This window comes from Zootoca vivipara, chromosome 3 (assembly GCF_965207765.1).
Source record: "Zootoca vivipara chromosome 3, rZooViv2.hap1.1, whole genome shotgun sequence".
Taxonomy (NCBI): Eukaryota; Metazoa; Chordata; class Lepidosauria; order Squamata; family Lacertidae; genus Zootoca; species Zootoca vivipara.
The window spans coordinates 115,741,378-115,768,912 of record NC_142586.1 but is presented as its reverse complement, the minus strand read 5'-3'; the positions used below and the strand labels follow the sequence as shown (position 1 = coordinate 115,768,912).

At 48.9% G+C, this 27,535-nt stretch overlaps 1 protein-coding gene across 2 annotated transcripts in view; it reads right to left on the bottom strand.

The window, feature by feature from the left end:
• Positions 1-6,697: 6,697 nt before the first annotated feature.
• Positions 6,698-27,535, bottom strand: part of INTS9 (integrator complex subunit 9) — a 61,661-nt gene continuing 40,823 nt past the window's right edge. For both annotated transcript variants that reach the window (XM_035110854.3, XM_035110856.3), the window contains exons 11-17: positions 26,811-26,871; positions 22,922-23,093; positions 20,658-20,782; positions 18,107-18,274; positions 9,672-9,770; positions 8,925-9,062; positions 6,698-7,574 (exon numbers count right to left, since the gene is read on the bottom strand). In XM_035110854.3, coding sequence (XP_034966745.3) covers positions 7,398-7,574; positions 8,925-9,062; positions 9,672-9,770; positions 18,107-18,274; positions 20,658-20,782; positions 22,922-23,093; positions 26,811-26,871 — 940 coding nt within the window. In that variant the 3' untranslated portion in view covers positions 6,698-7,397. The remainder of the gene's footprint in view (positions 7,575-8,924; positions 9,063-9,671; positions 9,771-18,106; positions 18,275-20,657; positions 20,783-22,921; positions 23,094-26,810; positions 26,872-27,535) is intronic.

Below are 27,535 nucleotides of genomic sequence, written 5' to 3'. Positions count from 1 at the left end.
TGCCTACCCTCCCATCTGTTCTCAACAGGTAAAAGGTAAAGGACCCCTGGACGGTTAAGTTCAGTCAAAGGCGACTATGGGGTTGCGGTGCTTGATTGCTGTATGAATGAAAAACAACCATCCTAAAGAAAAGCCAAATGCCAAAAAGATCCAGGGAAGGTAGCCAGGGTAAGGCAGGGTGGGGTGGGGAATTTCCAGCCTGAGGGCCGCATTGCCTTCTGAGCAAGCTTCCAAGGGCCATGTTTCATGGGATGGTGGGGCCAGAAGCAATGGTACAAAAGAAAAGCTCAAGGACCCCTGGATGGTTAAGTCCAGTCAAAGGCATCTATGGGGTTGCGGCACTCATCTTGCTTTCAGGCCGAGGGAGCCGGCGTTTGCCCACAGATAGTTTTCTGGGTCATGTGGCCAGCAGGACTAAACCGCTTCTGGCACAACGGAACACCGTGACTGAAACCAGAGCGCACGGAAATGCTGTTTACCTTCCTGCCACAGCGGTACCTATTTATCTATTTGCACTGGTGTGCTTTCGAACTGCTGGGTTGGCAGGAGCTGGGACAGAGCTACGGGAGCTCACCCCGTCGCGGTGATTCGAACTGCCAACCTTCTGATCAGCAAGCCCAAGAGGCTCAGTGGTTTCGACCACAGTGCCACCCACGTCCCTACCATCTATCAGGTAGGGATAGATTGCTGCAACACAGCACTTGCAGCTCACAAATCCCGGATATTGGCCATCCAATATCTGCTTAAAAATCTCCAATGGAGGAGAGAGTCCACCACCTCTTGGGGGAGGTCTCTTCCGCTGTTGAACGGCTCTCACTGTCAGGAAATTATCCCCACGGCTGAGTTGGAACCTCCTTTCTTACAACTTGAACCCATTGGCTTAGAGCAGGCATCCCCAAACTGCGGCCCTCCAGATGTTTAGGCCTACAACTCCCATGATCCCTAGTTAATAGGACCAGTGGTCCGGGATGATGGGGATTGTAGTTCAAAACATCTGGAGGGCCGAAGTTTGGGGATGCCTGGCTTAGAGCATCAGAAAACAAGCTTGCTCCCTCTTCCATGGGACAGTCCTATCAGATATGTGAAGATGGCAAAGAGGTTCAAAGAGCATCTCTCTCCCAGTGAGCGCAGTGGGAGCCGTTTTGTATTATGCCACCCCAGCCCACACCAGCAGCCATATGGTGTCAGTCCACACCCTCACGGCAGCCGTTTTGTGTTACAGTCAAGTCCACACGGCCATCATTGTGTGACTGGCAACCCACAGCACATTGTGTGACTGGCGACCCACAGCACTTTCTGAACACCCCAACTGCGCTCCTTGATGGCTGATGTCTAGGACCGCATCTTCAGTCACTGCAATGTCTCTGAAGCAACACTCTCAGTTAGCAACACTGCATTGTGACTCCCCCAATCTGGTATTTCATACAGATAAGGTGGCCTTGCAACCTTTCATTGCGGTTTCCTCTGAGTGGTGCTCACTTTTTACGTTGATCGATTATCTACCACATTGCAAGAGTTCTTCGTAAATTAACAGTAACAGTGAAAGCAGTTGGCATCAGTGAGATATAAGAAGGAGATTTTTAAGTTTTTCCAAGCAGATTTATCACAGGTTATTGGTATCACAGGTTACTGGGACTATTTTGAAGTTATCATTCAGGCAGGCAGTAATGCTACTGAACATTCAGTATCATGCTTTCAAATGTTCAAAGCTCTTAATTTCCCCCCAGAACCCCCCTGTAAGCTAGGGGAGCATCTCTTGCAGATGACCACAGTGCCTGGAGACAGGCAGTCAGGTCAGACTAGGAATGACTGCTGGGAGGAGAGCAGAGAGAAGAATCGGCCTGGTGGATCTGCAGCAGCACAACCGGACTCCTCCATCTGCCCCAGCTGCAACAAAACATGTCTCTCCTGTATCGGTCCCTACAGCTACAGCAAGGCCCTGTGACTCTCCAGCCGTGTGACTTCACCTGCAAAAGCACCCTCCTCCATAGTTTCCCGAGAGAAACGGGTGCCAATGTTATCCCTTTAGTCCAGACGGGGGACTACTGAGGCTGAAGGAGGCACAGTGTCTTGCCTACAGGCCAAACTAGACGATACACTAAATCAGTTGTACAGTTGGAAAGCAAGGTAACGGGACCCCGACCATTAGATCCATTCGTGGAGAACTCTGGGGTTGCGGCACTCATCTCGCTTTATTGGCCGAGGGAGCCAGCGTACAGCTTCCGGGTCATGTGGCCAGCATGACTAAGCCGCTTCTGGCGAACCAGAGCAGTGCACGGAAACGCTGTTTACCTTTCCACCGGAGCGGTACCTATTTATCTACTTGCACTTTGACGTGCTTTCGAACTGCTAGGTTGGCAGGAGCTGGGACCGAGCAATGGGAGCTCACCCTGTCACGGGGATTCAAACCGCCGACCTTCTGATTGGCAAGCCCTAGGCTCAGTGGTTTAACCCACAGCGCCACCTGCTTCCTGCAATTGAGGAATTAATGCATCCATGCATTAATTTGGGGGATTCCCAAACTGTGGTCCGTGGCATCTCTGTGAACAACGGCAAGGGCAGGGACTGCTCCATTGTTCTTAGAATGTGTCCCTCTGCCCAGAAGGGAAGGGAAGTTTGAGAGGAGAAGACACTTGAAAGGAGTGGAGTGAATGGGAAGCTAGAATTAAAAGATCAAACTGCACAGAGCACGGTTCATTGCAATTACTTCAACAGGCAGAAAATACATCAAGTATCCCACCAAAACCCTCAGCAATTTTCAAGTGGTCAGTGTGGGATGGAGAATTTGGAAACTTCTACATTAGCACATTGAATGTCTCTGGCTCTCTCTCCTCGCCCCCCCTTTAAAAATAAACTTGCCAAGAGGACTGGCAAATAAACTGGCCGGGAACTGGCCAAAGACCAGGATGAATGGGGAGGAGGGGTTGACCCATTTCCAACCATGCCATGGGTCTGGTGGAATTCTCCCTGCCCCCACCTCCAGCTCTCCCTTCCCATTTTCTACCCCACATCCCTTATGAGGGCATACCCCTCTTCTTCTGCTGCCTTGAATAAGAGCAGACTTGTTATGAAAGGAAAAGCAGATCATAAATCACCTTTCTAGAGTGAGACTGGGGTTTTAATCCGATGCTATTAGTTAATACAATATTTAACGTGGAAGGGGATTTTTTTGTTATGTGCAGTCAAAACAAATTTGAGCACGAGCTCTTGAGCAACGCAGGGCGAGGCGAGGCTGTTTTTGAGCTATCACTGTTTATTTTAAGCAACGCAGCTCCCAGTTAAGAATAGTTCATGCTTTCAAATAAAGGCCGGGTGGTTTTATTCCGAAGGAAGTTGATCTTGCCAGAGAGGAGATTTTTCACCTTGTCTGAATGAGAGAAATGGGACTACTCTCACTCCTCTCCCCCAAATCTGTTCTGGACAGTCCTCCTCCCTAACCTTCAGCAGCAGATTTTGAGAGTCCATCAGGGGAGAAGGAAGGGGAAGTTTTGTTGTGCAAGCAAAAGTCTGCTGTGGGGGTGAAAGGGCAGCCTGTGAGATACCCCTAAATTACACTGAATATGCCACCCTGTCTTTTGAGCAGCAGAGCCTTGGGTGGCCTAGTTCCTTAATTCTACTGGAAATAAATCCATTACTTGGCTTACCGATGCCAAGATGTCTGTTATCAACACCTTTGTGAACGAACGCTGCATTTAGTTGCCTTCTGTTTCCACTGACATCAGCCTAGTAGCCTGATTTTCTTTCTTACTTGGTGTTGAGATTGCCCGGTAACAGAATATTGCATAGTGTTTATTTCCCCCATCTATGTGGACTTCTGGCCTGGTCCTAGCTAATGCCACCAAACTCCTCTCCCGTCCCTTCTCAGCTAAAATAGACGGAGAAACTAATTCCCACCTCCGTTTGCAATTACAGCTATGGGTTGGGGAATCCTAGCTTTAGCCAGGACCAATTAGGAAGAACTTCCTGACAGTAAGAGCTGTTCGACAGTGGAATTTGCTGCCAAGAAGTGTGGTGGAGTCTCCTTCTTTGGAGGTCTTTAAGCAGAGGCTTGACAGACATATGTCAAGAATGCTTTGATGGTGTTTCCTGCTTGGCAGGGGGTTGGACTGGATGGCCCTTGTGGTCTCTTCAAACTGTAGGATTCTATGATTCAATGTATCCCGCACTCCCCAGCTTGGAGGAACTACCAAGGAAAATGTTCTGTTCAGCTAAAGATTCTGGCCACGGACCCAAGAAAATACAGAAATGGAGGTGGTGTGTTGCAGGGGAAGGCGGCAGAAACCTTGCCAGTGGGGTGGATGAGAATAGAAAGCTTTCTTGCCCCCCCCCCATGCGCCTCTGCTCACTTGCTCTGTGCCCCACTGAGCAGCACATTGCAGGTTCTCGCTGTGGGCCCCAGTGGGGAATAATTTGTTCCCGATTTCAGACATCGGCTTCTGCGTGCTGTTTCTGCACAGGGAAGGTCTTCGGCCCCTCGCTGTTCCAATTTGTTTGCATCTGTGTTATTTCAATTTAGCATAAATGTGATGGACGTGGAACCGGTGTCGCCGGCTGCGGCGAGGAATAAACAGCATCTCTTCTCGGGCTCCGAAAAGGCAATTCCCACGCCTGGGATTCCAGCCTCACTCTGCAGGCCTTGCAGCACTGGAATGCAAACTGGGTTGCACAGGGCGAGGGGGGGGGGCGACAAATCATTCTCCCTCCCGCTTTGCAGAGCAAAGGCACAGAGATCAGCAGCTGACAGTTTGAGGGTCCAGCCCACCCCAACATCCTGAGCTTGTAAAACCCCAAGTCTCAGCATCTGGGCAACACAGGCTTGCAAATTACGGGAAACGGTTCACTAGCTGTGCAAATGCCTGCTCTTAGTTTGGACATAACGCATTTCCTCTTTTAAAATATTGGAATATGCAACTTGTCTGTGCTGTTTGAACACTGGATTTGGGCTGGGATATGTGTGTTTGTGTGTGGAATTAAATTAAATTGGCTGGAAAGGCAAAGCAGCCTCCAGCCCCACCTATAGTACTAACACTGCACTGCATTTCAGGGGTGCTGTAATAATAATAAAATAATAATAATAATAATAATAATAATAATAATAATAATAATAATTATCCCCGCCCATCTGGCTGAGTCTCCCCAGCCACTCTGGGTGGCTCCCAATCGAATATTAAAACAATACAGCATTTAATATTAAAAGCTTCCCTAAACAGGGCTGCCTTCAGGTGTCTTTTAAAATTAAGATAGCTGCTTATTTCCTTGACATCTGATGGAAGGGCATTCCACAGGGTGGGTGCTGCCACCGAGAAGGCCCTCTGTCTGGTTCCCTGCAACCTCGCCTCTTGTAAGGAGGGAACCGCCAGAAGGCCCTCGGTGCTGGACCTCAGTGTCCGGGCTGAACGGTGGGGGTGGAGACGCTCCTTCAGGTATACAGGACCAAGGCCGTATGGTAAGTTACAATACTGGTCCAGTTCTACTTGTTACGAGATAATCAACTATATTGGCACATTCAGCACAATTTTTACTTGTTAATAAAGGAGATGAGGAATCACATTTCCCATACAATGTAAAACTAGAGCCAGAGCACAAACTCCTCTTTATTTTTAATGCTGTCTTTTCGTCTGTTGGAAGAGGACGGTGCTCCCCAGTCACAGACATGCAAAAATATTGGCTCCAGACTACTGAACTATGATTGACATTTTCCTACCTCTTGCTTCCATGTCTATCCTAGCAAGATATAAGGATGGATTGCGGGGAAGCACTCATGCAGGCACAAACCTGTCTCCATATTTTTACCGTTGCCTTCAGTTCCATGTGGACTAGCACCTTGCTTTTTGAAAGAAGTGACAGCTGGGAGTCTGGGAGAGCTAATGAGCACCAACGTGCACAAATCCAGAATTCCCAGGAGCTCTGGAATAAGCCTGTTAAAACTTGGAATTTAATTGGATTATATTCCTCCCCACCTCTCTCTCTCTCTCTCTCTCTCTCTCTCTCTCTCTCTCTCTCTCTCTCTCTCTCTCTCTCTCTCTCTCTCTCTCTCTCTCTCTCTCTTTGCCCTGCAGTTAATAATGAATGGCATCCAGGAAGGAAAGAAAGTGGTGGGAAGCAAAAGCCATCAATTACTGACAGAACAAAACTTCTGCAGTCGACCAGTGAAGGATCGCTGCTGCCTTGACAGCAGGTTGCAGTAAAATATGGCTGTGATTAGAAATTGTAAATATAGATAAGGCAGAGGGAAATCTGAGGCTATTAGGCAGGCGATTAATACAAGACTCAGACAGGTGTCACCATTTGCAAGGCAGACCGATGAGATGGTGGCTTCGAGGTTTGGCTATTCCCACAGCCGCCAATCACTCTGGTCTGATCTCTCCTTAACAGTCTCTCTTTTCATTTGTTGGGGGAGCTCATTATGCATTTGGAGCCCAGATATGCAGAGAGGCTGCTGGGCCAGGCCCAGGAGGAAAGGAGCAAGCATAGCAGTCTTATCAGGAGGTCCATTCCTGTTGTGGCCCCCAAACCCTTTGGAATTTCCTCCCCGTGAACATACTACGCAGGATCCATGAAGGACCTGCAAATAATTCAAAAGACCAGCGAGCTGGTTATCTGACCACACTCCTTAAGAAAAGCCTTTATTGATGCCCAATGCAGTCTTGGATGCCCACAACAATAAGGTGGTGGTTTCTTTTCATAACAAAGGGGATAAACTATGACCGGGTCTGTCGGTTTTATTTTAGAAAAAAAGCATTGCTTTGAGTATTACAATCAGTATTACAAACATGAAAACACAAAGGAGAACTGACAGGTGGCAAAACACATCATCACAAATGATCTTAAAGGAAAATACTTCATTTAAAAATAATAGGGGCTGCTCCCTACCAAAAAAAGGGGGTGGGGTGGGGAGAGAAAACGCTTTAATTCAACTTTTGCCAAGCTGGTACCTGTCAGGTATTTTGGTATACAGTCCAAAAGTGTTCTGTTAAACGTTCTGGAGAATGGAACAGGAAACGCAGTTCATGAGCACTTCATGTTTGTTTGTTTACAAAAGTTTTGCCTCCTTCCCCCCCCCCCCAACTTCTACCGGGGACCATGGAGGTCTGCTAAGCAGCCTGCTGGAATTCTACAAAATGTCCTAGTGATGTCGGCATTTGGGGTGGTGGGTGGTGGGGATAAGGGACAGCTGCCTCCATCGTTGTGCCACGATAGTGGAAAAATTGTGCCTGTTTAACTATTCCTGGTTTTTAAAATGGCACAGCAGTCCCGGCAACCACACTCTGGAGTACTGTGCCATTTATTGCCACTGTAAAACGAGCCTCTCTGAGCTCTCCCTTTGATGCCCCTTCCTTTTTCTGTCCCTGCTGGGGAGTGGCGGGGGCAGCTGGGCTCTGAGGCAGGCCGAGGCCTCAGAACTTCTGCAGGAATTTGAGGACCAGGTCCTGCAGCTTCACCCGGAGCGCCTCGTCGCTTTCGCACATGATATGCGTGGAGTCGTCCTCAATGCGGATGAGGGTCTCCACGTCCTGGAAGAGCACGATGTGGCCTTTCGGGGTGTCCTCCACCTTCACGTCGCTGAAGCCATGCTGCAGAGGAAAAGGGAAGGGGGAGGTGCTCAGCTGGCAAACCGGAGGCAGTGTGACAAATGGGAGGATGTGCATTGCAGGGGTTGGGCTCTCCAGTTCTATGACTTGGGATGAACAAAGGTGTCCAGGGGTCGACCGCCCCTTGCCTGAATTATATTTAAAAGGTAAAGGACCCCTGGACGGTTAAGTCCAGTCCAAGGCAACTATGGGGTTGTGGCGCTCATCTTGCTTTCAGGCCAAGGGAGCCAGTGTTTGTCCACAGACAGCCTTCCGGGTCATGTGGCCGGCAGGACTGAACCGCTTCTGACGCAAAAGGACATTGTGATGGAAACCAGAGCGCACAGAAATGCTGTTTACCTTCCTGCCGGAGTGGTACCTATTTATCTACTTGCACTGGCGTGCCTTCAAACTGCTACCGTAGGTTGGCAGGAGCTGGGACAGAGCAACGGGGATTCAAACCACTGACCTTCTGATTAGCAAGCTCAAGAGGCTCAGTGGTTTAGACCACAGTGCCATCCACGTTTATATTTATAAAACAATGAACAGGATGGTGATACAATGACTACTGCAATTGACACAAGATGGTATCACCAAGGCAAGTATCCATCAACGAACACTAAACGTTCATAAAAATGGCAAAAGTAGCTTCTTTCCTAAATAGGTTTTATCTTAACAAACTGATGTCCTCTTTCTATGCTCCTCCCGATGGGAACATGCAGATGGGGACAGATATACCCCTGCTTTCAATCGTTTACATACTGTCTTCTCTTGGACAGTGGTACCTTGGTCACGAAGAGTCGGACACGACTAAACGACTAAACAACAACAACCTTGGTTCTCCAACTTAATCTGTTCCAGAACTCCGTTTGACTTCCGAAATGTTTGAAAACCAAGGCGCGGCTTCTGATTGGTGCAGGCGCCCCGGAAACAATAGCCAACAGCCCCATCAGATGTTCGACTTCTGAAAAACGTTCGAAAACCGGAACATTTACTTCTGGGTTTTCAGCATTTGGGAACCAAGGCGTTTGAGTACCAAGGCGTTTGAGAACCAATAATATACTGCTGTATATTATTTACTACAAAGCTCGACAACTAAGCTCTTAAGCGACGAAATGTCGGATTACCGGAACATCAGCGATGCCGAGGGGTGTGTGTGTGTCTTGTCGTCTGGGCAGCTCAGGACCTCCGGACACACTGCCCAGGTTTGCACCCCAGGGAGGTCACTTTGATGCTGCTGGCACAGCGGTTTGATTCCCCCTGCCCCCCGGAGGTGCACTCCATTGTCTCTTGAGGCAGACGGGTGCCAACAGCCTCCCCAGTGCTCTGGCTGCGAAGGCAGCCGCAGCTTACCTTCTCCAGGGTCTGCACCAGCTGGTCCATGGGGATGGAGCCGCTCAGCAAAGGCTTGACGGGTTTCAGCTCCGGAACTTCATCTGCCACCCGCTTCCTCTTCTTGCCCCCTTGAGGCTGAGGGGGCTTTGGGGGCAGCTGCAAAAGGAGATGGGCAGAGAGGAAGAAAGGGCAGTTAGTCCAGCCGATGCCAAGTCACGTCTTGATGGGGGGGGGGGAGAACGATTCTGCAAACTGTTCAGAGATGGTTGAAGCATATGGAGGGTGCCTGTTTGGGGAAGTCTGATGCATAAAAAAGCATTGCCTTCTCCCGCTTTATAACCATGTTGTTGCTTTAACTGTGCATTGTGGAGATTTTTTGGGGGGTGGGGGGTACTTTCAGCTTACCTTAGTTCTGAGCTGTTTATCGTGTGTGTGTACACAGAAACACAAGTCAAATAAACAGCAATAAAAATTAACAGGTTTGAGCCCTAGGATCCTTCTCAGCTGCCTGCTGATTGTTCCAAAATGGAATTGATTTTGATTAAGGAGTTCAGCTTCTCTTGCGAACCCCAGCACACACAAAAAAGAGAAATGTTTTGTCCCAGGGGTTTTGCTGGGATTTGGTGAGCGCTTCTGCTGGTTAACTAACTGGGAAACCCCAGGAATCAGAGCTACGGGGAGAGGCCTTCACCCAAACCCTCCCCCTGCCAGTACGCTTCCCCCCCCCCGTGCTCCCCCCCCCGCACCCCAGTATTCACACCCTACCTGAAGCACATGTTTGTTGTCTTTCGTGTGCAAAACAGCCGTAACGGTCGCCAAGGAGATCCCCGGCTTCATCTCGGTGGGCACCAGCGAATCTGCAAGCTGGAGAAAGAAAGATGGTGCCACTTTTTATTTTATTTCACACACACACACACACACACACACACACACACACACACACACACGAGCAAATTAGGCACTTCAGGTGCAATCAGGCAATTTGATTGTCACAAAAACCAGTAGGATGCACAACACTCCTCCCACAGAATGCAGGGATTATTTGCGCAACCACTACCTTCCTTCCTTCCTTCCTTCCTTCCTTCCTTCCTTCCTTCCTTCCTTCCTTCCTTCCTTCCTTCCTTCCTTCCTTCCTTCCTTCCTTCCTTCCTTCCTTCCTTCCTTCCTTCCTTCCTTCCACTTGGCAGCTATGGTCTGCGGGGATGGGGACCATCGCTGCCTCCTGCGACGGCGAGTTCCATGGTTTAACTATGCCTCCAAACTCCCTGTTTCTTGGGCTCCTGTCACAGTGGTGTGTGTTGCAAGAGCATATCTAAATTCAAAGAGGGTAGCGAGCGATCGGAAGCAACTTCCTGGTGCTGCCATAAAGAAGGAGCAGCGGCCGAACGATGGCTGCTTTCAATAAAAAAAACCGAGGTGTGCCTCCCGATAAATAAATTTATTGCCACCCGGGAAAGCTCTTCCCTGAAGCAAGCGGCTAAAGAGACACTGGGCTTCTGTATACAGTATTCAGTACTGTATACGGCCGAGTTTCCATATTTTTAGATGGAGGAGGAGAGGAAGATTTACTCAGGCCTTGTGTGTGTGTGTGTGTGTGTGTGTGTGTAAACATTCACATCATTAATATAAACTTTATCTCTCTGGCTCTTTAGAGCCTATAGACTTCCTTCCCTCCCACCTCACGGTTTTCAAAGTTAACCTTTATATCATTGCATTTTGTATCTTTTCCAGCCACTATTACACTCATTACAAAATAGTTCCAAATTTAAATGAATAGGGAGGTAGAAAAACTTCTCATTACAAGTCTTCAGACGACTCTGCTAGTGATGTTAACTGCTTACAGTAGTCTTTCAGATATCGTATAAATTCACTCCAGTCCTTTTGGAATATTTGATCTTGGTGGTTTCGGGTTTTTCCTGTCAGCTCCGCCTGTCAGTCCATCATCTTCATCTGCCCCTCTTCTTTTGTTGGTACTTCTTGTTGTTTCCATTTTGGGGCTAAAAGAATTCTTGCCGCTGTTGTTGCATACATAAATGGTCTTTTATCTTCCCTTAGTATCTCTTCACCACTCTACCCAGTAAAAAGGACTTGGAAAGAGGTAAAGGCTTTCTGGGAAATGGTATATAATAAGTTAAAGAAAATATTTAAAAATTGTTGTTTAGTCGTTTAGTCATGTCCGACTCTTCGTGACCCCATGGACCAGAGCACGCCAGGCACTCCTGTCTTCCACTGCCTCCCGCAGTTTGGTCAAACTCATGTTCGTAGCTTCGAGAACACTGTCCAACCATCTCGTCCTCTGTCGTCCCCTTCTCCTTGTGCCCTCCATCTTTCCCAACATCAGAGTCTTTTCCCGGGATTCTTCTCTTCTCATGAGGTGGCCAAAGTATTGGAGCCTCAGTTTCAGGATCTGTCCTTCCAGGGAGCACTCAGGGCTGATTTCCTTCAGAATAGATAGGTTTGATCTTCTTGCAGTCCATGGGACTCTCAAGAGTCTCCTCCAGCACCATAATTCAAAAGCATCAATTCTTCGGCGATCAGCCTTCTTTATGGTCCAGCTCTCACTTCCATACATCACTACTGGGAAAACCATAGCTTTAACTATACGGACCTTTGTCGGCAAGGTGATGTCTCTGCTTTTTAAGATGCTGTCTAGGTTTGTCATTGAAAAATACTTGTGTTAAAAAACCAGAATACTGAGCCATAGTTTAAAGCAAGCCATGGGGTTAAGGTGCTCGAGGGCTTGGCTCCCGACACGCGCGGGGCCTCCGTCTGCCCCTACCCTGCGCATGTGTCTTTTAAGGAGCTGAAATGAGGGGAAGATTGAGAGTCGTGTGTTATGTGCCTGGACTTAACAGTGCTCCATTTATCTTTCGGCTGCTATTTTGCCAACGTTGTTATGTAGACTATAGATAGATGCCGTGTTAATTTGTTACTCCCATGACATGACTTCTGCCTTAATTGTGCGAGGCGAATGTGATAAAAATCTGAGGAAGGTTTTCATGTATGCTACAGGGGCAGCAAGAATCTCAACAGCCCGACAGAATGGAAAGGAGATTCCACCCTGACCAAAGTGGATTGGCAGACGAAATTGTTAGAATACACAGAATGAGCAAGGGTGACGGGAAGAATAGATAATACAGAAGAAGAGATAATACAGAACAAAAGTTTATTAGAGAGTGGGGCGTTTACAGAAAATATCTTCAAGGGCATTGTAAAAATGTGAATTCTCTGGAAGGCTCAGACTGTATGAACATAGAAAACCTTATTAAAATAAAAATTTGGGTGAAGTATGGAGTGATAGGGGACCCAGGTGGCGCTCTGGGCTAAACCACAGAGCCTAGGGCTTGCCAATCAGAAGGTGGGCGGTTCGAATCCCTGTGACGGGGTGAGCTCCCGTTGCTTGGTCCCAGCTCCTGCCAACCTAGCAGTTCGAAAGCACGTCAAAATGCAAGTAGATAAATAGGGACCGCTACAGCGGGAAGGTAAACGGCGTTTCCGTGTGCTGCTCTGGTTCGCCAGAAGCGGCTTAGTCATGCTGACCACATGACCTGGAAGCTATACGCCGGCTTCCTCGGCCAATAATGCGAGATGAGCGCGCAACCCCAGAGTCGGTCACGACTGGACCTAATGGTCAGGGGTCCCTTTACCTTTACCTTTATGGAGTGATAATGAAAAGTGTGCTACTCAAAAGAAACTTGGGACCCTCGATGGGGTGACTGGAAGTCATAGTAGAACTTGTGTTGCAAGAAATTAACTTATTTTTTGTAATTTGCATTATCCTTTGATTTTTTTCTTGTTACCTTTCCACCCTTTTTTTAAATCTATAAAGCATTTTTTTAAAAAGACTTTTGCTTTAATTGTGACGCTCGGCCTATTTCTCAGCTGTTGCTTCGTTAATGGAGTCTTATAGATTGCAGTTGTTTCGCTGATGAGTTGTTAATTATTCTATGTTGGCTTCCCAGTATGTTTCCAAGCAGCGCTGCATTGGGGTCTGCCATTAAGAGGAAGAAGGAGAGAGAGGTCCAGGGCAGGCAAACGGGAACCACTGTATTCTGTGGCCTGGAAGGAAGGCGGGAACAACAGAGGATCCGGCCTGCGGTAGACGGGCAAGTGCGATCCGCCCTCCCTCCCTCCCTCTCCATTCCTTTTTGGAGGCGGGGTGTGCCGAGCGGAGGCTTTTGAATTTTTCATTAAAAAGCCTTTCATCACAGACATCATTAAAGCCATTTTGCTGCTACAGGGACCGTAATGAGTCTCGAGGGCCGCTTGAAAACGTTTAAGGAATAAAGCAGGGAGGTGCCTTTGCCTAGATGAGCGGCTTTCATAAACCCGTAGAAGTTAATTTCCCAAGGACACAGCAGAAAGGGCAGAGGCGCTTGCCAGGCAAGGGGGACGATGTTGGCGGGGGCGGCCTGTCTGGCACCAAAGGATGGGTGGGGAGAGTATCGCGACCCACATCTGAAACGGCTCAGGTCACTGAGCGGGCTTGGGAACCACTGAGCTGGGCGGACCATTGGTCTGACTCACAGAATCATAGAATCGTCGAGCTGGGAGGGACATCAAGGGGCCATCCAGTCTGACCCCCTGCAAGGCAGGAATCGCAGCTAAAGAATCCCTGAGAGATGGCTATCCAACCTGCAAGGAGGGAGAGTCCACATCCTCTGGAGGGAGACCATTCCGCTGTCGATCAGCTCTTGCTGTCAGAAACTTAAAAATGAAAACTGTAATGCTGGTGGTCAACAAAAGAGGTTTAAAGATTCTCAAGGCAAATCTAAAAAAATGTAGTATAAACACCTACAACTGGGAAACTCTGGCCTGCGAGCGCTCCAGTTGGAGAACAGCCTTTATCAAAGGTGTCATGGGCTTTGAAAACGCTCAAACTCAGGACGAAAGGGAGAAACGTGCTAAGAGGAAGGCACGCTTGGCAAACCCTCACCATGATCAGGTAGAATTTTTTTTAAAAAATTCCTTCCAGTAGCACCTTAGAGACCAACTAAGTTTGTCACTGGTATGAGCTTTTGTGTGCATGCACACTTCTTCAGATTATTTTTTCCCAACTACGTCAGACCAACACGGCTACCTACCTGTAACTGTGATCAGGTAGGTAAAGGGCCCCTGGATGGTAAAGTCCAGTCAAAGGTGACTATGGGGTTGCGGCACTCATCTCGCTTTACTGGCCGAGGGAGCTGGCGTTTGTCCGCAGATAGCTTTCTGGGTCATGTGGCCAAGCATGACTGAATCGTTTCTGGCGCAACAGAACACTGTGATGGAAACCAGAGTGCATGGAAACGCTGTTTACCTTCCCGCAGCAGCAGTACCTATTTATCTACTTGCACTGGCGTGCTTTCAAACTGCTAGGTAGGCAGGAGTTGGGACAGAGCAACAGGAGCTTACTCCTGCCCGGAAACCTAAGTCCCCACTGTGGAAGGACGCGTGGATCCAGAATTGGCCTCCACTATCACAGACTCACTGTTAAGAGTGTGTTTGTGAAAGACAATCTTACTCGGCTATGAGGGATCGCCAAAGAAGAAGAAGAAGAAGGCCGTCAGAAAGTTCTCCCTAATGCTTAAGGCACCTTCCTGCACTCAGCCCATCACTTTCGTAGTGATCCCAGCTGCCACCACAAAACCCCATATAGCTTTAATAGCAGGGGTTTGGAGAGAAGTTTGGAAGGAGGGGTGTAGTGTATTTTCCAGGTGGAAATGGCTCTGCTCAGGCAACATTTTGAGAAATACAAAACGGGGACGAATAGGTATTTTTCCAGGGCGTCAAGAATTTCTCAAGCAAACCAAAATCTTTCCGCTGGGAAATTAAACATGGGGGTACAGGCCACCCCTAGGTAGTGCCCATTCATAAGCCCAGTGGGCTCCCTCTGTATGGGGCTGACTTTTACAGTTCAATGCAACCCCCACTGTCGCCGAAAAGAAGCCCCACCTCATTGTATGACTCCTCGACTTGATGGGACCAGAGAAACAAGCACATTTCGAGAACAGCTAAGTACATGGGCAGTCTGCTACAAGGGGGGCAATTATTTTCCCAATTAGAAACACGCTCCTGGACTTGGAGTTCCAATTCAGGCAAATGGGCTCTTTAAATGCAAATGAGCATATCGGCGCTCCCTTCTAAATTGGATGGGGAGCTGCAACAGTGGGGGCAAGCCCTGCGTTCGTTAGGGAAGCCAGTTAATTGCACACAGGGCTCCACGTTGCGTTTTTACACCATGTGCTAAATGACACCCCTTTGAGCTGCAATAAAAGGCCGGGGGCGGGGGGGCGGGGGCGGGAACCAGTTCTAGCTTGTGGGCTCTTTCTAAAGTGGTGCAAAATCTGTTGGCAGCGCTTAAGATCAGAGGCGGAACTGGATTCCATTGGATTCTTCCGAGATCACGCAAGGCTAGCCTGTGACTCATTCCAATGCAGTGGTATCTTGGTTCTCAAACTTAATCCGTTCCAAAACCACCGCGCACGTTCCCATAGAAAGTAATACAAAATGGTTTAATCCCTTCCAGATTTTTAAAAGCAACCCCTAAAACAGCAATTTAACATGAATTCTGCTATCTAACGAGACCATTGATCCATAAAATGAAAGCAAGGAACAATGTACTGCAGTCACACAATCAATCAATCAATCAATCAGTAGCTGAACTGGTTTCCACATAGTCACCCCCCAAAAAGAGCCAGTAAAACAAAAACACAAAAATAAATAGCAAAAACAGACAGACCTCAGCATAACACTCAAAATGGAAGCGTAACACTCAAAACGGAGCACGTTCGGCTTCCGAAAAAAGTTCGCAAGCTGGAACACTTACTTCCGGGTTTGCAGTGTTTGGGTTCCAAGCTGTTTGAGTACCAAGGCGTTTGAGAACCAAGATACCACTGTACTGGAATGATGGTCACCTTCAGATATATGAAGAGCTGCCACAAGGAAGAGTGAGCAAGCTTCTTCTCTGCTACTCTGGAGGGGAAGACCCAAACGGAGTTGCAAGAAAGGAGATTCTGACTAAAACTTAGGAGGAACTGTCTGGCAATAAGAAGCGTTCAAGGCTTTTAAAGCAGACGTTGGGTGTCCACCTGTCAGGGATACTTGAGCTCAGATTCCTGCGTTTCAGGGGGGTTGAACTAGGGGCCCTTCCAACCCTGCGATTCTGTGTATTTTTTGTGGGCTGTGCAGTTGCCAGGCAAAACAGAGAAATGGCTCCCTCTTTAGTTTGCATTTAGCTAATGCAAACTATGTGGCAGCTGACTCCTCCAAGCACCTTGAACGCAAGTCACATGAAGCCACCAGGATTGGGACAAAAACTAGCCTCAGCTGCCAGAAATGGATTCAGAGGGCTCAGCTAAAAGCAGCAATTGGGGCTTGAACCCAGGTGGGGACAAACCTGCTGTCTTGCAAGCCGTGAGATGCTTGAATCACAGAATCATCTTCTTCTTTGGCGATCCCTCGTAGCCGAGTAAGATTGCCTTCCATAAACAACACGGTTTTAACAATGAGTCTGTAAGTGACTGCGGAGGCCAATTCTGGATCCACACATCCTTCCACAGTGGGGTCATTGCTTTCCAGGCGGGAGTTGATCACGGTGAGGGTTTGCCAAGCGTGCCTTCCTCTTAGTGCGTTTCTCCCTTGTGTTCTGAGTTCAAGTGTCTTCAAAGCCCACAACACCTTTGGTAAAGGCTGTTCTCCAACTGGAGCGTTCACAGGCCAGAGTTTCCCAGTTGTAGGTGTTTATACTACATTTTCTTTTTAGATTTGCAATGAGAGAGCCTTTGAACCTCTTTTGTTGACTACCAGCATTACACTTTCCAGTTTTAAGTTGGGAATAGAGTAGTTGCTTTGGAAGATGATCATCTGCACAACATGACCAGTCCTACGAAGTGGATGTTGAAGAATCATTGCTTCGACACTGGTGATCTTTGCTTTTTCTTCACTCACAAGGGTCATAGGAACGTGCAAGCCCATTCACCACGACAAGGTCCAGCGAGTGTGCACAGAACCATATGGCTGGAAGGAGCCACCAAGGGCCATCGATAGTCCAGCCCGTGTCCATGCAGGAATTGCAACTAAAGCAGATGGTCGCATGTCCAGGCAGGTCTGGGAATGTCCTGCCTGAAATCCTCTGTCGGTGTGAAGACCCCGGTTTCCAAAGGTTTGAGGAGGAGCCGTGGCTCAGGGCGAGAACATCTGCTCTGCGAGCAGAAGGCCCCAGGTTCCAATCCCCAGGTTCGGGGCTGGGATCGAATCCTGCCTGAAATCACGGAGAAGCTGCTGCTGCTGCTGCCGGCCAGTGTGAGCAACACTGAGCTACAGAAACCAAAGGATAGGTGCAGGATAAGCCAGCCCCCTGAGTTTCTCACTACGTTCCTGTCAGGCTTGAGGAATTCTCTTCTCTCCCCCCCCCCCCGATGGTTTCAAGAAGCAGGGACGAAACAAGAAAGCTCTTACTTATGATTCATTCAGTCCTCACGGTGAGAGACCAAGAATCCAGACACCCGTCAATGATGCGAGTTGCTCACTCTGGCTCCTCGCCCTTCCCTCTCTCCAACAGCACCTGAACCTACGGAAGCCCCCTGTGGCCAAATGCTCCTGCACCCTAAACAAGCATCGCGTTCTAGGGGACGGCGGATCGTCTATATGCCAGGGGTGGCCAACTCCCAAGAGACTGCGATCTATTTACAGATTTAAAAATGGCCAGTGATCTCCTCCATTTTTGGGGATTTCAGGTTGAAGTTGTTGAGCTTTTTTTTTTTTAGGGGAAACAAACGGCCTCACTGAGTAAATTCGGTCTTCCATTCTGCAGATTGTGCAATGGTCGAGGGAGGGGCGAGGAGGGGCCGGGGCCGGATTCGATGCTAAGGAAAGGGACCAAGCGATTGACCTCGATCTACCGAAACCTCCTGGTGACCTAACAGTAGACCGCAATCGACCTGTTGGACATCCCCGATCTATGCTGTCTAAAGAAGTGTCTGCTGGCTGTTCTGTCCCCCCCCCCCCCGCTTCTCCCAACACCTCGTAATTTGGCTGACTTGTTATCTCCTTCATAGTTTGGGTGTCTTTCTATACGGCCTCCCTCTTCCCTGTCAACTACAGGAGAAGGGGGGGAGGGCAATCTCCACCATTGCCCCTCCTCTTCATTCCAGTTCCTGACAGTTCCCCCCCACACACACACCTCCACCCCACACCTTGGTTTGCCTTCACTCACTCACCTCTGGCGTGATTTCAATCTTCTCATAGCGGCGTTTGAAGGGGAGGGTCAGCACCTCGGCTCTGCGGTAGGACATGGGTGGGGGCAGGCAGTCGACCATCAGGTCCGTGCGGTGGGCCTGGGTGGGAGGGGGCTGGGTGTACTGCTCCGGACAAACAACGTGGAGAGGCTGCCGGGGGGAGGGAGGGAGGAAAATAAAGAATCAAGGGACAGACACACATCCAGGCCCTGACCCGGAAGCCCCTGCAGGAGATGCATCCCTATAATTTATTACATTTGTTTTAAACGTTGCCCTTCACCCAAGGATCAAAGCAAGAATCTCTTTCTTCTATAAAAAAATAAATTTATTCATTTATCTGGTTTTTCAAATTCAAATTTTGCAATCCTATATCGAACCCAGGTCATAAAAACAGGAGTCCAGGGAATCTCCTGGACTTCCCTCCTCTCCTTTGTGGGTCCTATTATTTATCATTTCCTCCTGCATCTTTCATAATAATCTAAATCTTTTAGATCTCCATTGTGTCCAGAATTCACTCTTAAACGACAAAGTGATATTCCAATCCTACTACAAATTTTAACTGTTTACAATGGTCTTTAAGATAAGTTATACATTTCCCCCATTCCTTATTAAATTTTTGGTCTTCCTGATTTCTGATTCTTCTAGTCATTTTAGCCATTTTGGCATAATCCATCAACTTCATCATCTATAGTGGATGTTTAGAATTTTCACATTTCCGAGGGGATTATTATTCTTATTTCTATTACGTATTTTGCATTTTTTTATATTGCCTTCTTATGCTGTGAAGTGCCCTGAGATCTATGGATGAGGGGCGGGATACAAATTTAAGCCATCAAGCAATTAATAACAAAGCAAGCTAACAAAAAAACATCTAGCACGCCAGGCAGAGATGCTCTAGCCTGCTTTCCTGCTCAGGGCCGCGTCTTAACCGTGAGTGAGGCGGGCAGGAGGGGCACGCGGGGAGTGGAGAGGCGCGGAGGAGGCAACCCCAGGCTTGCGCTCCCTGCGCACCTCTGGAGAGTGGCCTGAAGCCACTAAACAACTGAGAGGCGCGGAGGAGGCGGCCCTAGGCTCCTGCTCCTCGTGCGAGCGTGAGCCTGGGGCCGCCGCGTTGCGCCTCTCAGCTGTTCAGGCGGCCCCAGGCCAGCGCTCCCCACGCACCTCTGGAGAGTGGCCTGAAGCCGCTCAACAGCTGAGACAGAAGCGCGGCAGAGGCGGCCCCAGGCCCGCGCTCCCCATGCGCCTCCGGAGAGCTGCCTGAAGCCGCTCAACAGCAGAGGCGACACCAGCGTTTGGTGCCCCTTCCGCGCCCCTGATGGCCAGGTGCCCTGGCGCCTTGCGCCACCCAGCCCGGGCCTAGGGATGGCCCTGTTCCTGCTCTGCTGCATTTCTACCAGCAGGGTGTTGTTGTTGTTTAAAATAGTAATAATAATAATAATAATAATAATAATAATAATAATAAATGAAGATGTATACAGACATATTGGAAAATATTTTAAAGTGCAACGCTCTTGCTGTACCCTAAATCAGGGGTGGGGAACTTCCAGCCTGCAGGCCAATCCTGGCTCAGAAGGAGGCAAAAAATTGAGCTGCGAGGCCATTTCCTACCGTACCTGCCATGAGGTCACAAGGGATGCCAGCTGATGGGCAGAGTTAAAACCTGTGTCGGATGTGCACACCTGGTCCCTGCAGAGAACAGCCTAAGCATCAGCAGGGTTTAGCAGGTGGGTGTGTCCGGTGCCAGATTCACATATAAGCTAAACAAGCTATGGCTTAGGGCCCCACTCTCTTGGAGACCCCCCAAAAATTAAAAGGGAAAAAACTGGATGTACATTTCCAAAATATAAGATAAAAAAACAAATGAAAGGAAACCTACACACAGCAACAGTGTTTTGTGTTGTGTAGGCTCCTATGATGTAAGGAATGGGCCCCGCCTGCTTGCCTGCTCCCTAAAATATCACTGGTTTGCTCCTTTCCATATATAGGGTGCCTACATTCTGCATGTGCAAATGGCTTTAGAGACCTATTAGGTCCATAAATTATATATTCAACACAAAAAACGGTGACAATTTGTTGCTGACAAAGGACAGCTGGACATATAAAGGGCCCCATTACCTTCAGTAGCTTAGGGCCACATCCAACCTAAATCTGGTCCTGGATGTGTCCGTTGCCAGGAGGCTAGATTTCAGTTCAGTGCAATAGGAGAAACATGTTGACGGTCAGATAGGTTCAACAATGGAACCCATTGCCTAGGAAGGGTAGGTGGCCTCTCCCGGGCTGGAGGTCTTCAAGCAGAGGCCGCCACGTGCATCGAACCTGCGGCTGGGCCAGGTGACCTTCCAGTCCCTGTTCAACTCTTATGATTCTACGACGCACAACTGCTGTGTTTTGGAAATGTTTGGGGCAAAAATGGGGAGGCTGTGGCGTTCGAGATGCTGCCGTGTCCCACCATCGCTGGCCTGGAAGGCCCTGGCCTTGGTTTAGTGGGAAATGCCCACCTTGGACCTGCGGCGAGGCCTGTCAAGTGGTGTACCTGAACTTCTTTGAGTAGTTTGGAGACCTGGATGAAGTTCAGCCTGGTGTCGATGGGGCAGTAAACGCATTTCATAGCCAGCGGCTGGTATGGAGCCAAAGCATCGAGATAGGAGAAGTCGGGCTCTGTAAATCGAAAGAGAGAGAGGGAGGGATTCAGACAAAACACACGCAGACCTTGGGGGTGGTCTCCTCCGGTTCGGGAACGGCGGTCTCCTAACAACGCTCAACCCTCTTCACAAATAAGAAATGAATATTATTTATACACTGTCCATCTGCGTGGGTCGCCCCAGCCACTCTGGGCGGCTTCCGACAAATTATAAAACCAAAGTCAAAGGTCAAACGTGAAAAACCTCCCTATACAGGGCTGCTTTCAGGAGTCTCCTAAATAATAATTATTATAATTTATTATTACAAACTACACTTCTCAGGAGTCCCAGGTGGCGCTGTGGGTTAAACCACAGAGTCTAGGGCTTGCTGATCAGAAGGCCGGCAGTTCGAATCCCTGCAACGGGGTGAGCTCCTGTTGCTCGGTCCCAGCTCCTGCCTACCTAGCAATTCGAAAGCACCTCAAAGTGCAAGTAGATAAATAGGTACCGCTCCGGTGGGAAGGTAAACGGCGTTTCCGTGCGCTGCTCTGGTTCGCCAGAAGCAGCTTTGTCATGCTGGCCACATGACCCGGAAGCTGTCTGCGGACAAACGCAGGCTCCCTCGGCCTATAGAGCGAGATGAGTGCCGCAACCCCAGAGTCGGACACGACTGGACCTGATGGTCAGGGGCCCCTTTACCTTTTACCTTTACCTATGACTTTAAAGCAGGCATGTCCAAAGTCCGCTCCAGGGGCTTAATCCGACCCCTGCGGCCAACAACTTCAATCTTAAAAAAAGGTCAACAACTTTGGTTGGCCCTCACACATGTTCACCTCATCAAATCTGGCTGGCGCTCTTTGGAAAAAGTTTGGGCACCCCTGCTTTTAAAGTGTTGCTTTGAATGTACCTAAGGGTGGCTGTTATGCATTTGTAACTCAGGAAAACACGTCGATTCGGATGAAGCGAACTGTGCAACGCTCCAACAGCTTGACCTCACCCCCCCTCCCCAAGGCGAACTCCTCCATTGTCTTCCAAGACAGATGAATGCCAACAATGGTCCATAAATGATTATGCCGTGATAAAAATTTGCTCGTGTCCAAGGGCTGGCAAGAATCCCTGTTGCTTTTGCTGCCAGACATGGCTGCCCCTCTGAACGTTCCCATACTGTGTGGAAGACAACAGGAACCCCCCAAACCATCTTTGCAGATAGCAAGGAGGGAGAGAACAATGATTGGGGAGGGTGGGGGGCAGCACATAATCCTTTAACCCTAGTCCTGTTGGCATTCTTGCCTTCTTTGACCCCTTTGCCGGGCTCCTGGATAAGCATTTCCTAAAACTCCCCTTCGAATTTCAAACCCAGGGTGCTCTCGGATCAGGAATCCAGCCTTTCCTGGCCATCCAGGATGCCAGGACTCCGAAGCCCAGAGATGTATGAATGCAAGTGGGGTGGGAGAGAAATGTCTTAATTCCTCTTTCCTAATTCCAGAGCCTGGGGCCATGCAACGAAGCTGAACGTTAAGACGATTTGGGACAAAGGAAAGGGCTTCCTTTGCATAGCACGTGGTTAAACTGTGGAACTCCCTCCCACAAGAGGAAGTGATGGCCAGCTTTAAAACAGGATTAGAGGAATTCACGGAGGGGGAGAGGCTATGCTCTGCATTCACGGTTGGAGGTAACATGGTTCTGAATTCCGGGTACTGGAAACCATAAAAGGGGAGGGCACTTGGGTCCTACTTCTGGGCTCTCCAGGGGCATCTAGTCGGCCACTGTGAGAACAGGATGCTGGACCAGGTGGGCCATTGGGCCTGATCCAGCTGAAGGCTCTTCTTTTGCTCTTATCACCAACACCATCATCATTTTTATTTGTATGCTGCCTTTCCATAGTTGAAACTATGCTCAAGGCAGCTTACAACGTGACAAGATTTATGTAATTACAAACACAGCGGAAGTCATAAACAATCAATAAAACACATCAAAACGTACACAACCAAACGGAAACAATTTCCACGTAAATCGTAAGATCTAAAACTAAAGATATAACAACAATATCAATAACAGCAACAAGCTCTCTCAACCTCCCATAATACTCAATACTCCAGCCCAAGAATCTGTTCAACAGCCTCATTTTTGTAGCTGGAGTCAGTCCGCACTCCGCTCTCCCAGGCCAGGCTCTTACCTGTAAATATAATGGTGTTAAGGCTGGACTTCCCCCACAGCTCCATGAAATGCACCACGTCCCCAAACCGGAGCGAGGGGTGCCCCGTGAAGACCACGCAGGGCTGCTTGAAGTCATTGCTGAAGTCTCCGTGGATGCTGGGATAATGCTTCAGCTTGTTGGTCTGAATGAGCTGGAAAGAGAGAAGGGAGGCTGTCAGAAACCTCCTTTTCCTTTCCTGCATTCTTCCTTTACTGACATTCGAGCACTGCTCTTGACGCAAGTTATTTATTGCTACCTACAGAACCGGCTCGCGTGCCTCTCTTGCACACAAACGTGTTCAAAGCGTCCCTGCAAAAACGTGTGTTGATACATCCCTGCAAAAACAGCCACATGTTCATTCATTCCAAAGCATAACTTTGGAATAGCAATTGTACAATCTATGCTAAAAGACCCTTTCAGATCGCAAGGAAAGCTCGTGTATTAGCAACCAAGGTTATAGCGATAATCGTACAACGGAACCTCGGTTCTCTAACATCTCCGTTGACAAACATTTCGGATCCCGAACACCGGAAACCCGGAAGTAAACGCTTCCATTTTTGAATGCGCCCCGGAAGTCGAACGGCTTCCACTGTGTGTTTCCTCCCAATTTTCACCATTGAAATTGACATTCTCGCTTTGCGCCTCGGTTGTCGAACGTTTCGGAAGTCGGAATACTAAGCTGGGTGGACCAATGGCCTGACTCAATACAAGGCATCGCGTGCCCCTGGTACCTGACAGTTATCAGCTGGGTCCTGGGCTCAGTGGAAACCACCTGAGAGGCCAGCGTAGAATCATGGAATTGTAGCATTGGAAGGGACCCAAGGGTCATGTAGTCCAACCCCCTGCAATGCAGGATACAGTGGTGCCTCGCTTAACAAATGCCCTGCTTAACGAAAGGATTTTTCAAGTGGAGGTTGCCTCGCTAGACGAATTCGTTTTATGAAAAATTCGTCTAGCGAATCGCGGTTTCCCATAGGAATGCATGGAAATTCAATTAATGCGTTCCTATGGGCAAAAAAAAATTCAATGCATTCCTATGGGATTCGGTAGACGAATTTTTTGTTATAAGAAAAGACCCATGGAACGAATTAAATTCGTCTAGCGAGGCACCACTGTATATATATTTTTTGCCTGACGTGGGGCTCGAACCCACAACCCCAAGAGTGGGAGTCTCGCGATCTATTTGGCGTGCCCTCCTCTTTCTACAAGATGGCTGCTCACAACCCCCCCCCACTCGTTTCCTAGCAAGAAATCTAAATGCGCATATGCAAGGCATGCTGGGAGCTAATAAGCCCTCCGTCTTGCGAGTGTGCCTGTAATTAAGCCTGGAAGAGATTTCTCACCGGAGCCAACATCTAAGCGTTACCTCCAGCAACGGGAGGCAGCGGCCCAGCAAAGGACGTGCGAGATGAGGATTATACTTCAAAACGTGGATTTCATGGAGACAGAGAAAGAAAGAGGGAGAGAGATCTCTCTGCAAGCAGCTCTTGAAATTTCAGAGGCAACCCGAAGGAAGCAGGACCTGCCTCAGAGGTGCTGGCGAGCATTTTCCACAACAAGGAAAGCGGGTTTGTGAGATGCCATAAATGCCGTTAGATTTTTCTATGGATTAGTAAGGGAAGGATGAGATTTCCACAGCAGGTTTTGCTATATCTCTTCCTCCATCAAAGGTGGCCTGGGTGGGCCTGCTCAGGTGAGTTGACTCACCTGAAAGGAAGCCTCACCCCAAAACGCGCCTAATAAAAGGCACATAATCTCAATAGTGATATATGGAAGTAAGAGCTGGACCATAAAGAAGGCTGATCGCGGAAGAATTGATGCTTTTGAATTATGGTGCTGGAGGAGACTCTTGAGAGTCCCATGGACTGCAAGAAGATCAAACCTATCCATTCTGAAGGAAATCAGCCCTGAGTGCTCACTGGAAGGACAGATCCTGAAGCTGAGGCTCCAAAACTTTGGCCACCTCATGAGAAGAGAAGACTCCCTGGAAAAGACCCTGATGTTGGGAAAATGGAGGGCACTAGGAGAAGGGGACGACAGAGGACGAGATGGTTGGACAGTGTTCTCGAAGCTACGAACATGAGTTTGACCAAACTGCGGGAGGCAGTGGGAGACAGGAGTGCCTGGCGTGCTATGGTCCATGGGGTCACAAAGAGTCGGACACGACTAAACGACTAAACAACAACAACAACAATCTCAATAGGGATATTGAAATCACAGAATTGTTGAAAGGGATCCCGAGGGTCATATAGCCCAACCCCCTGCAATGCAGGGAATATTTGCCCAAAGCGGACTCGAACCAACAACTCCGAGATTAAGAGTCTCGTGCTCTACTGACTGAGCTATCCTGTAAGCGTTGGAAAAGGTTTAGAGATAGGGCAGGCAGAGTGATCAAAGGGATGGCTCCCCTACGAAGATACGCCACAACCTTTGGGAATTTTCTGTTTAGAGGAAAGGTGAAAAAGATGGAAGTTTGATAAAATTGTTCACAGCATGAAGGAAGCAGATAGAGAAAAGTTCATCTCCCTCTCTCATGACCCTAGGAAATCCTGTGACCGTGCGCAGTGCAAATGATCAGAGTATTGGACTAAGACCCTGGAGACCACGGTTTAAATCAGAACGCTAGCACTTGTGGCTATGCCGTGAAGCCGAATGGTGGAAGATTCAGGACAGATAAAATAAAGGACTTGTTCCTGCAGCGCAGAGTTAAACTATGGAACTCCCTGCTGCAGGAGGCAGTGGTGGCCAACGACTCCAGTGGCTTTAAAACAGAACTGGACAAATTCATGGAGGAGGAGAGGCCTGGAATTTTAAAGGGTTTGAATTTCTGATGTAATCTGCCTCGAATATTCATTTAAAATGGAAAGATGGAGCACCCACTTCATAGACATAGATTTCTGAAAGTGGACCCTTTTCACGTATGGAAAGAGGAGAATCGATGTCAAGGGCATCTCTGAGCAGTGCGACGATTCTTTATTGACCCAAAACCGGTGGCGATAAAAACCAACTTTTGTCCCTCATTTGTAGCATTCGGAAGGTCAATAAGCAAGGCCGTAAATCAGAGAAATCTAGGGTGCCGTCTTTGTCTGGCAAGGCCAAAATACATTGGCAATTCATTTTGTGTGGGTCTGCGCGCCCGGAAATTTAAAACCTCCGTTTGAAGATCAATAAGGAAGCAGGTGCTCTGTGGGTTGAATTCACACCCCTCGCTCCCTCTGGCTGCCCTTAGTGGGAGGGGGAAAGGCCTTTTGCCATGCTAGGGTTTTTAGTTCTTGAAATTTGGCAAGCCTATATTAGCACTTATGGGTTTGAACATGGGAGGAGGCAGTACTGCAAAAAGAAAGAAAAAGAAAGTACAGCAACAGAACCACTGCTCAGTAATGACGTTTCAGCCACATCCCTCCGAGAGGTGCCAGAAAGCATCCTCAGAAAAAGTCACAGAGCTTCTTAATAACGACAGAATCCCCTGCAACTGAATGGGGCCTCCTTAAAATGTGACACTTGGCAGAGAACTTTTTCTGCACCTGGAGACTCTTAGCTAAACGATTTTTCTTTTAAGGGAGGAAGGCATTTCTGGAGGTTTCTGCAATTCTGAAGAACTACGTATCTTTGCAAAGCAATCCCCCCCTTAAAATGCCATTTCGCTATCGTATGCCTTTTTATGCACGCTTTACCCCGGTAGATGCTGGCTGGAGGAGCGCGCTGCAAAATTGGAAGAAGCGTGAATTCCGAAAGAGGGCCGCGTCCCGGGTCTCGTATTGTTTTGGAAAGCCTTTTAAACGCGAACCGGCTGGCATTTCTCCCCCCTTTCCTTCCGCCCTCCTCCTGTGCGTGAGATGGGATCAGGTGGGCAGGGCAATTCTCTTACCTCCGCATGGGGGAAGGGTGGTTCTGGCAGGTATACCTTCGTCTGCTTATTGTGACACAGCCTGAAAAAGACAGAGAAAAACAAGCCAGATTTACAAACCCATCTGACAACCCATTGCAGTTCAGCACCGCCACCTAGTGCTCAGATCTCTCAACCAAGCAGAGAAGTTCTGTGCTGGCAGCTGGCAGCATTGTGTAGCTCTTGCCCAACTGCATTCTTTCTGCGGCCCCCCCTGGGGGGCTCGGGAGCCCAGCTATGTCCCCCACTTGCCTGCAGAGCTGGCAGCCTCTCGCCCTTTCTCGAACACCCTCCCTGGTGGCGTGTTCCCTCTGTCTTCTCTCCTCTCCCCTCTCCTTGAGAGTCCTCTGGGCAGCCGCTGCTGCCGCCCCTGATCTCTGAGCCACCCGCCTCACCCCAAAGAGAGGTGCTTTCTCCCGCCGCCCCACAGGGGCCTGGGAAGAGGATGCCCCCAGACTTAGTGGCCTGACGGAGACTGGCCAAAGGTGAATGCGAGGCCAGCACCTTGCTCACCCTGGGAGGCAGCAGCGGGCGCTCCCAGGCAGGCCTTGCACAAGGCAAGCATAAAAAAACGTCAGCATGGTGCCTTCCTGTCTGCCCGGCCTCCCGCTTGTCCGTCCATTCCCAACAGCAAGGGCCAGAGAACTGGCTGGCTGGGCTCCCTCGCCCGCTTGCTTGCTTACTCCAAGGCTGCCTCTGTTCCTGGC